We start from the raw sequence: 14,100 nt of genomic DNA on the forward strand, positions 1-14,100 counted from the left end.
GTAGAAAGAAAGGATGAATATGTTGTGTGCTTTTTGATGATTGATTAATCCATTGTGATTGGTCTGAAAAAGTTGATGCTAAATGTGAAGGTGGAAAGGAGAGTTGTGCGTTTTGTTAATGACAGGAAGAATGTGATGAAACGTGGAAATGAAGTTGAGAAGAGGAGGAAGGAGAGAAGAAGAGAGGAAGGTTGTTTTGTTCTACAATCCTAAGAGCACCAAAAGGACAAGAAAAGCTTTCACGCGAAGAATGATTGGCAGGAGTTTGAATCATTAAATTTCTTATCTTTCAACATCACTCTGATTAATTCTTGTCATCTCCTTATTGCCTCTTGTATCAGGTCTGTTTGGAGCTTGGGAAAACAGCAAATACGGGAATTTGGCATTGTTTTGACGAGGGGAACCCATTTTTTTAGTGGTTGGGATTTTTGGATGTATTCTTAGGGACCACTTTTCGAAACCCACGAAACCCAATTAAAAAATAAATAAAATTAACCCTATTGGGATTGCTTTAAACTGTTTAATGCTCACTAAGTGGTAGGGAACAGCTAAGCTTCGACAGTGACATTGAACCCTGTCTTTTATGGACTTTTTTCTGCCCAGTTTGATTATCTTGCTTAATCCATGTCTTATTGTTAATTGTCCTTAGTAAATTAGCTGTTTATGTCCTGAAAATATTCCCATATACGACACCGGAAGGAGTCATTGTCAACAAACAAGTTTTCTTTATTCAGGATTAAGGACACAAAAACTTCATTTCAATACAATATTAAAACTAACCACTCATTGCTTCTAGTTTGCGCGTTCGCAACATTATGATGATTCTTCTTCTATTCAGATGTGTCCAATTTTATTTAGTTATACTAAATCTCATACTACCAACTTATTTTCTTAAAATACAAACTTAAAGGTTTTCATTTTCAAAGGTGCTAAAAGACAAGTAATAATATTTTTTTTTGCCTGAGAAATGAAAATCCGTTTATCTGTGTGATTCAACATGACATGTGTCTTGTGTTCTCAAAAGTCAAAAGTAGTTTTGTTGTATAGTCCTAAGATGGGATCCAAATGGTATGATGCAGTGGACAACTGGAGAAGATATAGATAAATTTCAAATGTTGAGGTTAGCTCCACCAGTGTTAGGGTCAACATTGCTGTTATAACAATTCTTATTAAAAAAAAGCTATAGGCTTTCAACACCTTAGGCAGCACATAGAATCTTCTCATTAACATTTTCAATGTGACACGAACTTCCTGAATATTATTAATGAGCTTTGGACGACAATGATAAAACAAAATATTCCCATTATAATAATACTACTACTACTACTACTCATAGGCTTTGAGTGATTGTAGTTGTAGGTCAGTGGACCAAACCAAACCATATTCACACCCTGGCAGGAGCAATACTATAACACTTATCCATACTCTTCAGCCTACTTTTTTAACCTTTCTCACTTTTTAATTTCAGTATGTTTCACACTTTCACTTATATTATACCATTCACTTCAAGCACAAAATACCCTGTTTATCGTATAACAAGTGCTTTGTAATGGACATTGTTATGGTTGAGTTTTTGATTCTTAATACTTTCATTTAGTCTTGCATTTTTATTTGAAATATTCAAAGTTTCGTATTAGATAAAACAAGATATGGACATGAATTTATATACACATAATATATTTTATTGGTAAACAGTCTTTTAGAATGATAACAAAAGCAAATATGTAAAGATTTTATTCAAAGTGATTTATATACATATAAAATACTTTAATTGATTACAAACTTTTTGGAATAGTATTAAAAACAAATTCATGAAAGTTTAATCTAAATTAATGGTTAAATATATGGAGGAAATGTAACTATTCAAGTTCATGATATTTGTTATGTTTTTAGAAGGCAGTTGCTATATCGTATCAATAATTTCTGTAGTTTTCATGGTTTGTATTTTTGAACTCGTCGTAATCTAATATTTTATAGTTTGTGTGTAACATAAACCATTTTATACGACGCTGAATAATTCCTTTTCTTCTAAACAACACGGTTAAGAGTTAAAAGTCATTATTCGTCATGAAATTTAATAAATGAAAAATCCGTTATTGTCTTTCTCAATCTGTTATGTAAAATATACTTTTAAAATCTAGTATTTAATATTTATTTTATTTGTTTGCATTACAAGTATTTATTTCATCAAATATTTTAAGTAAAAATAATCAGAATGTGTTAAAAAGGTTCTCCTGATTGCATATTAACATGTTTTAATTTAAATAATATAATTTTAGAAAAATATAATTCTGAAAGAATAACTTAAAAAGTAAAAGAATATGTTTATATTATTTCAAGTGGATAGTTTAGATAATTATATTTGGTGGAAAAATTAGACTAGAGACAAGAGCTGGTTAAAAAAATAATAATAATCTCCTTCTACTAAAGATTAAAATTGTTGAATAAAAAAATAAAATATGTCTCATTTAGATAATATATCAAAATTATAGTTTTGATATAATTCCCTCCATATATCGAAATGATTAAAAATAGCGATATAAGTTTATTTGCATTTACCTTATCCAAAAATTCATTTTGATTTGATTATAAAATAGGAACTCAAGTTGTTTATTCTTGCAAATCTTTTTTTTATAATGATATTTAGACAACTTTTTTTATAACATTTGAACATTGATTACATGTCAATATGTAATTAGTAAAAAATTACTCCACAATCAATAATAATAATCATAAAAATTACCATTAAGTAATTTTTGACCAATCACAGATTAACACGTAATCAATGTTCAAATATTGTTAAAAAAATGTTGTCTAAATAGCATTATCCCATTTTTTTTACTACATTTAACAAAATAAATGAAAATAAGTTGAAAACTCAAATTAATTATTAGTCTTAAATCAACCTTTCAACAATCAAACTCGTTTATTAATCTGTAAAATGTTCGATACAATTAATTTCTAGAATAGCTTATAAGTGTGTGTTAATGGTAGTTTCTTGGTATAAAATTGAAAAACCAGTTCAAACATCAAATCGCACTTATGGTCGAGTTCGAGCAATTCAAGTCAGTGAGCACAAATTCAATTAAAGTTCATATTTGATTAGATTAAAAGTAAGATGACATAAATACTTGTATTAGATAAATAATTTTCTAATTTAATTCAGATTGGGTGAATTGTATTAGAATCCAGTTCATCGAACTAAAACAGTTTGATTCAAACAAATCAATTTTCAAGTTCGGTGCTATGAGAGAACCGCTTTCTAATTTAGTTCCACTCAACTTTTGTTGTGCTAAACCGAACAATTCACACCACAAATTTGGACATGCTTCAGTGAGGAACATAAATATATATATATATATATATATATATATATATATATATATATATATATATATATATATATATATATATAAAGCAGATTTTATTCATTAAAAATCCAAAAACAGAATAGTAAAGATAATATAAAATACTTGCCAAACAAGGAATTCAACAAGTATTTTATGTGAAGGGCTTACTTTTACAATTGCATTAAATTTACAACTTCACTACGTACAAGGACTAAGGACTGAAACTAGATATCGAAAACTCTTTTAACAATGACCCAATAAAATTGTCACATTACCTGTTATCTTTTTAGATTGATACTTTTAATTCTAACTTATCATATACTTATTTGAAATATTTCCTTTTATAAGATACAGAGTACAACAGCTAAATCAATACAAGTATTAAAAACACTCACCATGATGCAGAGATCAGGAAAAAAACCAAAACTTATGATGACTCAGACTCCAAGTACGTTGCAAGATACATCACCACTAAGGCTATTTAAATTCAATATTAAAAAATAATCATACCAAGTCAATTGATCAGAAATAACAAGTAGATGACGATAAAAATGGTTCCAACTGACATCAAAGAAAATTGGAAGAAATTTACTTTTTTAACTTACCACATTTTGACTAGAGGCTAAGATCTATCCAATGTAAATGTACGAAATAAACTGGTATTAGTATACTTTTAGAGGCAGCCCTGGTTTCAAACTCCAAAACCTGGATTATTTGCCACACCTTAGACACCCTTCGCAAAATAGGGCAGACCTGTTGCCTTAGGTTTCGGGTGGTGCTGTATTAATTGTTGAAAGTAACCAACCGTGGGGTCAAAAAGCAATGAATTTCATTCCAACACTCTCCTTTGCAGGTGGAACCAAAAGGTCAAAAAACTCCTCTCTACCTTGTGCTTTGATCTCTTTAGCCATAACCAATATATCTTCCAAAACAATTATCTACACGGATAGAGATACAAATAAAAAATCATACCGCTGCGTACCGCCTAGTATCATCCGGAGGAGAGAGCGATACAAAGCCCAATGAGCAAACAGTGTTATTTTAATAAGCAGGTCACAATAAGGTCAATGAGAGTGTTATTAAGCATGTCACCAATAAGGCCAATGAGCAATTACAGTGGCGTGCTTATGTCTAAGAATGTCAAAGTAAATCAACCTGACTCACATGGTGACTCTTCATAGGTTGAGTAAAAATGAATCAACTCTACGCAATTCACTTTTTGATGAAGCACAAATTTTATAACTTGATTCAATCTACCACAGATTGGTGGGTTAGTGAACTTACTTAAGGATGCTTTAATAAAGATGTTTTGTTGTTCTGATTTATGTTATATATTTATTGCAGTACAATCAAAGTGAATTAACTCTTATTCTTTTTTTGTAACACTACAATCAAAGTGTTCACTTATTTCACCAAATATTTTTGTTAGAATGAAGGCAGCTGTTACAAATTTCTAAGGAATTAGGCATTACATAATCATGGAAATTAGAATGATTAATTTCTAATTATTAGGTGTATTTATTATAATTAATTTTGTATTATGCTATAAATATATGCAGTGTGGTATGTCTTAGACACAATTCATGCAGAACATTTGTGGTTTGCATTAGACACAATTAAACATTTACAATTCTATATGGTATCAGTAGTTTAGGTTCAACATCGGGTTTCTCTCTTTTTTTCTTTTCGGATGAACAGTACCTACGGCCCTGTGTGCCCTTTTTTTTTCTCTTTGTCACCGAGTCCTTTTCCTCCGATGACCACCAGCACTGCTTCAATCTGCCACTGCACGCACCACCACACGCCACCTATTCCTAACTGTCATGCTCTAACCCATGTGCTCCTACTTGGCCGTCCGTGCTCCAATTCCACCAACCATTCTCCAACCTTGCCAACCGTGCTCCAACTTGGCAAACTGTGTTTCACCCGACATTGCTTTTTAGCCCATTTTCGGTATTTATTTTACCATGGCTTCCCCTGCTGTTACTTTTACCAATGCCCCACTGATCTCATGTGAAAAACTGAACGAGACGACCAATTATAGCTCCTGGGCTGCTGCCGTCAACCTATGGTTTCAGGGTCAAGTTCGTGCTGACCACTTGACCAAACAAGCCAAGACATTCCCCACCATGAACAAGCCTAATGGATGCAAATTGATGCCTCCTTGTTTAGAATTCTCTGGTTCTCTATTGATGCCAAATTGCAGCCCCAATACCATGCTTTTACTACTTGTTATGATGTGTGGAACAAGGCCAAGAGAGTATATTCCAATGATTTTCATTGCCTTTTATAATGTTATTTTCAATCTTATCACGGTGATCATGATATACAAATATATCTTGGTAAGCTCGATCGCTTAATTGCTGATTTGGAATCACTTATGCCTTTCACTAATGATGCAGACAAGCATGCTAAACAACAGGGCAAGTTTTTTTACCGTTCTTACACTTGTTGGACTTCCACCCGAGTTTGAATCTGTCAGCAATCAAATCTTATCTGGCACCTCTATTAAAATATGCTTGTGAATATGTCTTCCCAATTTTCAACCTTTTAAGTTACCAGGGTATCCTCCATCAAACATCTTGCTCTCACAAAACCCCACCAGAATGGTGTCATCAAAAAAAAGAATCGACACTTGGCTGAAATTGTCTGTACCCTTCTTCTTCACCACAATATTCCCTTTCGCTTCTGGGGAGATGCCCTACCAACATATTATCTTATCAACTGCATGCCTTCCTCCATTCTTAATAATTAGGTTTCTCACTCTCTTTTGGCAAGTGCATTTACCTTGTTTATATTGATGACATTGTCATCATGGGTGACGAGGAGACTGGAATTCGAAAACTCAAAGACTAGCTTTCACAACAATTTCATACTAAAGATCTGAGTCCTCTAAAATATTCCTTAGATATTGAAGTTGCTCATCAATCTGCTTCTGGAATTGTCATTAATCAACATAAGTATGTCCTGAACATTCTTATTGAAACTGTAATGCTTGATTGTCGTCCTTGTGATACTTCTATAGATCCCAATATCAAGCTTCTTCAGGGTTAGGGGGAGCCATTAAATGACCTGAAAAGATATCCTCGTCGGGTAGGCAGGCTCAACTATCTCACTATCAGTAGTCATGACATCACTTTTGCAGTTAGTAAGCCAATTTTTGAATGCTCCTTGCGATAGCCATTGGGATGCTGTGACATGTATTCTTTGATACATAAAAAAATGCTCAAGGACAAGGATTATTGTATGAAGACAAAGGCAGTAATCACTCGTCACTTTGATGCTGATTGAGTAGGATCATCATCAATAGAAGATCTACTTCTGAGTACTGTGTTCTTATCAAAGGAAATCTTATCCTGTGGAGAAGTAAGAAGCAAAATATAGTTGCTAGATCTAGTACTGAAGTAGAATATTGTGCTATGGCAACAACCACATGTGAGCTTACGTGGTTTAGGCAACTACTTCTACAACTAAAACTAGGAGACGTCCATGAAACAAGGCTTATTTGTGACAATCAAGCTATACTTCACATTGCATCAAACCCGTTTTCCATGAAAGAACCAAATACATTGAAATTGATTGTCACTTTGTCATAGAAAAGGTACTCTCTAGAGAAATCACTACTGATTTTGTCAATTCTAGCAATTGGCTGCCTGCCATGTTCACCAAGTCCCTTAGAGAATTTCTAGGGAACTAGGCGTTACATAATCTAAGAAATTAAGATGATTGATTTCTAATTATTAGGTGTATTTATTATGATCGATTTTGTATTATGCTATAAACACATGCAGTGTAGTCTACATTAGACACACAATTCATTAAGAACATATACAATTATATGAATATCAAATCATAATCTACATACTCAGAATTTGTAAATAATTATAATAAAAACTTATGAAAAAATGGTAAAAAACTAATAATAAAAGGTTGTTGCTGAAACCCGTTTAACTCGTGAGTTAAGTGAACCAGATTCAATTTAACTCACATTTAAAAAAATTGAACTTTTTCCAACCCAACCCGGAAACCCAACTCGATCCCGTCGATAGTCAAATTTGCTCATGGGTTGGAACCAATTTTGACATCTCCACTTATGTCTTCTATGCATAATAAAATGACAGTGTTTTGTTAATGCTCCTCATGGATGATGAAATAGATTTTTCTTCCAAATATAGTCCAACTATCATTTACACTACGTACATGAAATTTTTTTCTAATATACTTTATTTTAAAGTGGCAGCACAACATGCAATGTGTAACTCAGAATTATTTCTTCTTTTAATACCACTTATCTAAAGTCAGGTCTATGAATGTGTATCAAGAGCATTGCAGAAAATGTGAATTATACAATTAGGAGAGAGAACCTACAGAATCAATTTGTCTGTGGAGCAATTTCAGCATTTCAGTAACATCAATGTGTACTTCAGCATTTCAGTAACATCTGTGTACTACGTTTTCTTTCCCAGAGTAGTAAAATGCAATGTGGCCTGCAATAAGAGGGTTAGTTGAGCCATCTCAGAGGGAGGGAAAAAAGTCCATTCATACTTCTTAACCCACTAATTCCCAGGTAATTCAAATCATTTGACAGCCATTTAAATTTTATGTTGGCATTTGAGCTATTTTCATCATATAAATAATGTAGTTTCCCCTTGAACAGAATCGTTTACTACAATTTATTCTTGGTTTCAAACAAACAATTCACCAATTTGGACTCAGCTTTGAGAGAGAGGGCAAACTCTGGAAAATGTTTCAGATACAACTTGAATGGTAGATCCTGGAACATCAGGGTCATGTACTGATTAGAGAAGGTTGTGGTTCTACTTTTAGAGTTCGTATCAACAATGTCATTAGAAACATAATCTTCACTCCAGGATATATATACTTCATGATGGAAATGCGTCCAAAGGAAATTCGTAACCATGTTTGAACATTAGCCCCAGTGTTTTCAAAACCATGGGACTCTGGCCACGGTTGCTGTAAGCTTTGTGCATTATCCATAACGTTTTCTTCGTACAAGCAAGTTTGGCATTTTCCATCCTCTCAAGGACACGATACAATTCATGTAAGGGCTTCTGTGACCCATACATGACCAGTTTACAATGATATAAGGAGCGGCAGGTACTCCACCCAGATATTTCAGCACGTCTCACAAAATTTTCTAGCTTTTCTACAGCATTGCACCGATAATAAGTTGCAGCTATGCATCTCAAGATACCCATGTTTTTAATAGATGTTCCATCTTTAAATGCCTTATTTAGAGCATTCTCCATCTTCTCTAACAAGTCTTCCTTGGCATAGAGTGTAATCATCAACACATTTAACCATGGTTTGTACTCCTCTTCTGGAATAAACTTCAATAGCAACTCTATCTTCTTAAGTTTATCTGCTTCCGAACTTCTATAATAGGCACATATCATATTTCTGATTAATGAAATTTCATGTTCATTTACATGATCCCTTACAATGGAGTACGTCTCTTCCATCTTTTCCAGGTTACCTGAATTTGCATACCCACGAAGCATTAGCAGGTAGGTTTTTATGTTAGGCTGAACAGGGCTCGACTTCAACATTTGAAACACCTTTTCCATATCATCCCACATCCAAGCTGTGATATATCCAGCAATTAAGCTATTATAAGTCTTGATATTCATGGCAAGGTCTAACTTTCCAATCTCACGGAATGTTGCTTCCATGTGATCAACCAGCATCAAGCCACCAAAACTAGATATGAGAATGTTGTATGTGACAATAGAAGGATCGCAAGTTAAATCCCTCTTCAGATCACAAAACAAGGACTGACAGCGATCAGCAAGACCATTGACCGAGAAGGCACTCATTAGCGCATTGTAAGTCCTAGTCGTCTTGACACCTTTGGTAGAAGCCTCCTCAAAGAGCTTAATAGCAAAATGAACATTCCCAGATCTACCTGCAGCTATTATACCCTTTGCGTACTCATTCGTATCCATAGGGTTTTCAGCACTACATCTTTTCCTTCTCCAGTTAAACACCTGAATGTTTGCCAACACAGTCCAAAAAGAAACAAGGTTATTTTTAAATTTCACAAACTCCGTTTGAAAATCCAAACCATCGGTCTATTCATTTATGTTTTACAACAACAAAAGGTAACCATCATTAACTAAACAAAACTGGATTGATTTAAAATAAAACACAAGTAAAAGAAACCAAAATAGCAATACTTTCATGATCATAATACAAAGAGAAACGCTTTAAAAAAAGAATGACAGTCCGATTTTCCATACCCAACGTAACTTTACCAAAAAAAAAAAGTCCAATTGATCAATAAGCCAAATTCAAAAACCGATTTCAAGTTGAGTTGCTAAAAATTGAACCTGAAGAGCAAGGGAAGGATTTGATTTCAATTGATACATAAGTTCCGAGAACACATATCCCTTGGGGTAGCGGCTACTGAGATCGTCATACTTGTAGTCCAAAATGCTCTGAACCTGAACATAGTCGGAGGAATCCCGAATTAGTTCATTCTTAAGAATAGTGACGTCGTTGATGAGATCCTTTTTGGTTGAAGTTGAAGAACAAGCATTTACGGTGAACAATGGAATGAGGTGAGAGAACGTGTCTGACACCGTGTTGAGCTGGCGATAAGATAGCACGGTGGAGAAGGAGGGAATGCGTTTGGGTTGGGAGAATCCATTGAAATGGGATTGGAAGAGTGACAACTGAACACCGGTTGCGTGTGAAGAGAATCTCCACACTCGCTTCATGGTCGACGCCCAAAATTTTCTTAGGGTTTTACATAGAAGAAATTCTTCCAGAGAAGCAGTACTGTGCAGGCCTCTCCTTATCTTTGGGTTTGGGCTTTTTTAGCCCATATTTAGTTGTAACATATTTTTTCTAATGTTTTAAATTTTATTCTTTGATGAATGTTTTTTAAAATTAAAATAATTATTAATTTTATTTTTTAATTAATTGGTTTTTAATTTCTTTTTATTTCATAATTTTAAAATTTAACCACTTTTTAATTATAGAACTACCTACAAAATGAATAAAAATCTTTTGCAATAAATTTACAAAAATTATTTTAATTTTATAATTATAATAATAAAAATAAAAATAATATATTTCTTAAATAATGATTTGTTAACAGTTGGTTATTTTTTGGTTCAAATTACATTTAAATTAAATATAAAATTATATTTAAATCAAATATAAAAGATATATGTAAATTCTTGGTTTAATGTCTTTATAGGTCTTTTTTTCATCCAGAATCTCAAATAAGTCCCTTTCTTATTCGGTTTTTCAATTGGGTCCTTATTTTTGAAAAATTGAAACAAATAGACCCTTACCGTTAAATTGGACAAACACCGTTAAACTGGCGTGTACGTGACATGCTGACGGAAATATTTTAAATGACGTGGCAAACTCTAACTCAGTCTGACGTGGATTTTTACTTTTTTAAAATTAAATAAATTGAAAAAAAGTTAATTAAACGAATTGTTTATGAAAATTAAGATTTTGTTTTGAGAGATTAGGGTTCACTTCGACCAACAATGATGAAAGAAGAAGTTGATGCTCTTGATTGGAGGTCGTTGGCGACAGGCGTTGGCAGCGGTGTTGGTTGCGGGTGTTGGCGGCGGTGCGGGCTGCGGGCATTGGCGGTTGTGCTGGCGTGGATAGGTTTCCGCATCGGACCACAATAACAACAACGCTCTTACTTCCTCCTCCGATGGTGTTGACAGTGGTGTTGCCTCCTCCCACACAGTGGTGTTGCCTTCTAGAATAGATAAATCTCGAAATAAATCTTATAATTGGTGTCATTGTTGTGCTGTTGAGTTTGCATATCCCTATTTTCTTGCCTTTGCTTTTGTCTTTGTACAGAGCCTCTCTTAGATAATGGTCCTTCTGTCATTAAAGAAGTTGTATTCAATTATTTAGATCTCTATTGGTGAACTCAATGAAGCTTGAAAATGGTTATTGTATATAAATATACNTTTCTGNTGTTTTTAGACACTTGGTGCTTAGTGACATATCTTTATACATACATAATGCCAAACTTCTCTGCAATAGAAATGTCAAACATTTCTTGCAAAGCCATCATGATTTTAACCTATTTAAATTTAAGCATATCATAACATATGTAAGATTAATACTTATTTATCTTCTATCATGTAAGACACAACTAAAAACAATGCTAAAATTTGAGACTGTAGTATTAAAGCCAGTAGAGCGTGTAAACGTCACTTTTGTTGCCTTTTCAACTGAACTTTGGTTAGATGTTTTAACCCACTAAATACAGGGCTTCCCTGCGTAAGAAAACAAATTTATACATTTTTCTTACACATTTCATGAAAAGCAATCCTGCTTAAATGAAAAAGAATCACTATAGAAAACAAAATTCTGTCTCTTATAAAATATTAGCCTAATTAATGATTGAATTGGCTAATTATCTTAGAAAATCACGTTAAAGTATTTATGATTGAATTGGCCAATTGTAAATTTGTTAATATTGACATATACTCTTACCCTCACAGCAACTTGATACTAATGATTTATGAAACTTTTACTTTAGCTTTTGATTTTATAAAATATTATAGTTTAATTCATAACTTTTGAGTTTTTTTAAATTTTTTGTAGAAAAGATAATTTTGGTTCTCTTTTTCTATTAAAAGAAGGCTCCTTGCAATTACATCAGTAAAAGCAAAACTTCTACTGATATAAACTCTCAATCTCGCTTACACTTTGCCTTTTTTTATATAGCAATAACAACAAATTTCATCATTCCAAAACTCATCAATATGGTAACACTCGAGATACATGTACACTATATTCATATACACAAACGTATATTTTGTACAACGATGATCCAAAGGTTTCAACCACCTTATTTTTGTGCTACGTGTTTCATGATTTATATACAGTTTGAGTTAATTCTAATTGAACTATTTGTAGCATGTGAGACACTTGTATCACAATCAGTTTGAAACTATATGATACTGAGGAAGATTCTGGAAAATAGGTGAATTTCTCTGCCTCTAGTTTCAAAATTTTGTCTCTTGCAGAAGAGGTATCTTCTTGTCCAATGAATCTGAGCTATCGTCACAGCTTGTCTCTTCTTCATTTCCTTTGACTTGTCCATACATTATTGTATAATACCCCATTCCAAGCATGGTTGTTCCTATCATACTGCACATTTAAAAAAAATTATATAGGAGACATCCAGACAAATCAGAACCAAAATTTTCACACTTGTATAAAAATATGCATCTGGGGTCAACAAATGAATGAGAATTTAGTTCAAGTACTTCCATAATGAAGGCTGTTAAAAAAGAAGCAAACTGCAAAAGTAGTGGCAAACTCATATTCAACTCTGTCTTCCTGAAATAAACAGTATAAGCTTACTGTATTTATAGCAAACTCTTGAAAAACAATTCACAATTTTAATTTCAATTTGTTTATATTTTCAGCTATTATATATCTTAAAGCACAATCTTAAAGATTAGATCATATTTTTCATACACTCAGATTTCAGTTTTTTAATATAAAACTAGACTAATATAATTGTGTTATATATATTAATCACTCGGTTTTGATGAAGTGGAACCTAAGAATGAGAGAACGGAAAATTAAACATTGCGATCAAGTGGCTCATGGCACACACAAGTATTGGCGAACTATAGCTTAGACCCAGAAATAAAAGGGCCTGACTCATGGTTACCCCAAAGAATCTATTAATATAATAAAATGTTACAAATATGAATACTACTCCGGAAGGCAACACCACCGTATGAGAGAAGACAACACCACCGCCAACACCGTCTCAGGAGGAAGTAAGGCCGTTGTTGTTACTGTGGTCCGATGCGGAAACCTACCCACGCCAGCTCTGCCGCCAATGCCAGTTACCAGCACCGTCGCCAACACTCTCAGCCAACGCCGTTGCCAACGCTCTCCGCCATCGAACGACCATCAACTTCTTCTTTCTTCATTGATGGATGAAGTGAACCCTAACTCTCAAAACAAAATCCTTAATTTTCAAAATCAACTCGTTTAATTAACTTATTTAATTTAAAAAAGTAAAAATCTACGTCACTAAATTACCACTTGCCAGGTCATTTAAAACATTTCTGTAAGCATACCACATACACACCAGTCTAACAGCATTTGTCCAAGTTCATGGTAGGGGTTTATTTGCTTCAATTTTTTTAAAAATAAGGACCCAATTGAGAAACCAAATAAGAAAATGACCTATTTGAAATTCTAGACGAAAATAAGGACATTAAACCTAAATTCTTTTGTATTTCAGTCAGTTATGTGACTTTTAATTTTTTTTATTGAATATTTATTCCTTCATTTCATTTATGTCATTCAAAATTTGATAAACGTACAAATAATAAAATTATAAATTAAAATTTAAAATTATTAAAAACTAAAATAATGTATTCTTATATTTTAATTCTAACAAATACAGAACAAAAATTTTAAATTTAACTTAAAATAATATAAAAATATAACAACTGGTCAAGTGAGAGTGTTGAGTTGATAATATCACCTTCAAATAGATATGACAATTTCAACAATAGAGAGGATAAAAAAAAAATCTCAAATCAAATATATGAAGCCAATTTAATTGTGTAAGTAGATTTATGTATAAATTGATTTAGGTTTTTTTTATAACTTTTATATTATTAGTTTATTAAATTAAAAAATCATTGAACTATATTTATTACAATATTTATAAAATATTTTTATATATTATTATTTTAATCTTATTAATAAA

At 32.7% G+C, this 14,100-nt stretch overlaps 1 protein-coding gene across 4 annotated transcripts; it reads right to left on the bottom strand.

Moving 5' to 3' along the window:
- Window positions 1-3,672: 3,672 nt before the first annotated feature.
- On the bottom strand, window positions 3,673-10,152 carry LOC106757755 (pentatricopeptide repeat-containing protein At2g30780). 4 transcript variants are annotated; one of them, XM_022779067.1, is made up of 4 exons: window positions 9,914-10,152; window positions 9,701-9,814; window positions 7,719-9,358; window positions 3,673-4,288 (listed from the first exon to the last, which is right to left on the bottom strand). In XM_022779067.1, the coding sequence occupies exons 1-3, from the start codon at window positions 10,088-10,090 to the stop codon at window positions 8,234-8,236; spliced, it is 1,416 nt and encodes a 471-aa protein (XP_022634788.1). In that variant the 5' UTR covers window positions 10,091-10,152; the 3' UTR covers window positions 3,673-4,288; window positions 7,719-8,233. The 4 variants fall into 4 exon arrangements, with proteins under 4 accessions (XP_022634788.1, XP_022634785.1, XP_022634787.1 ...); XM_022779064.1 differs by having other exon boundaries at window positions 9,701-10,151; XM_022779066.1 differs by having other exon boundaries at window positions 3,673-4,335; window positions 9,701-10,151.
- Between the last annotated feature and the right edge of the window lie 3,948 nt (window positions 10,153-14,100).

Source organism: Vigna radiata, chromosome 3 (genome assembly GCF_000741045.1).
Source record: "Vigna radiata var. radiata cultivar VC1973A chromosome 3, Vradiata_ver6, whole genome shotgun sequence".
Lineage (NCBI taxonomy): Eukaryota > Viridiplantae > Streptophyta > Magnoliopsida > Fabales > Fabaceae > Vigna > Vigna radiata.

Coding starts and splice junctions, on each gene's coding strand:
- LOC106757755 (XM_022779064.1), bottom strand. CDS start 10,090: ATGAAGCGAGTGTGGAGATTCTCTTCACACGCAACCGGTGTTCAGTTG. Junction 9,359..9,700: donor ATCCTTCCCTTGCTCTTCAG/GTTCAATTTTTA, acceptor GCAAACATTCAG/GTGTTTAACTGGAGAAGGAA.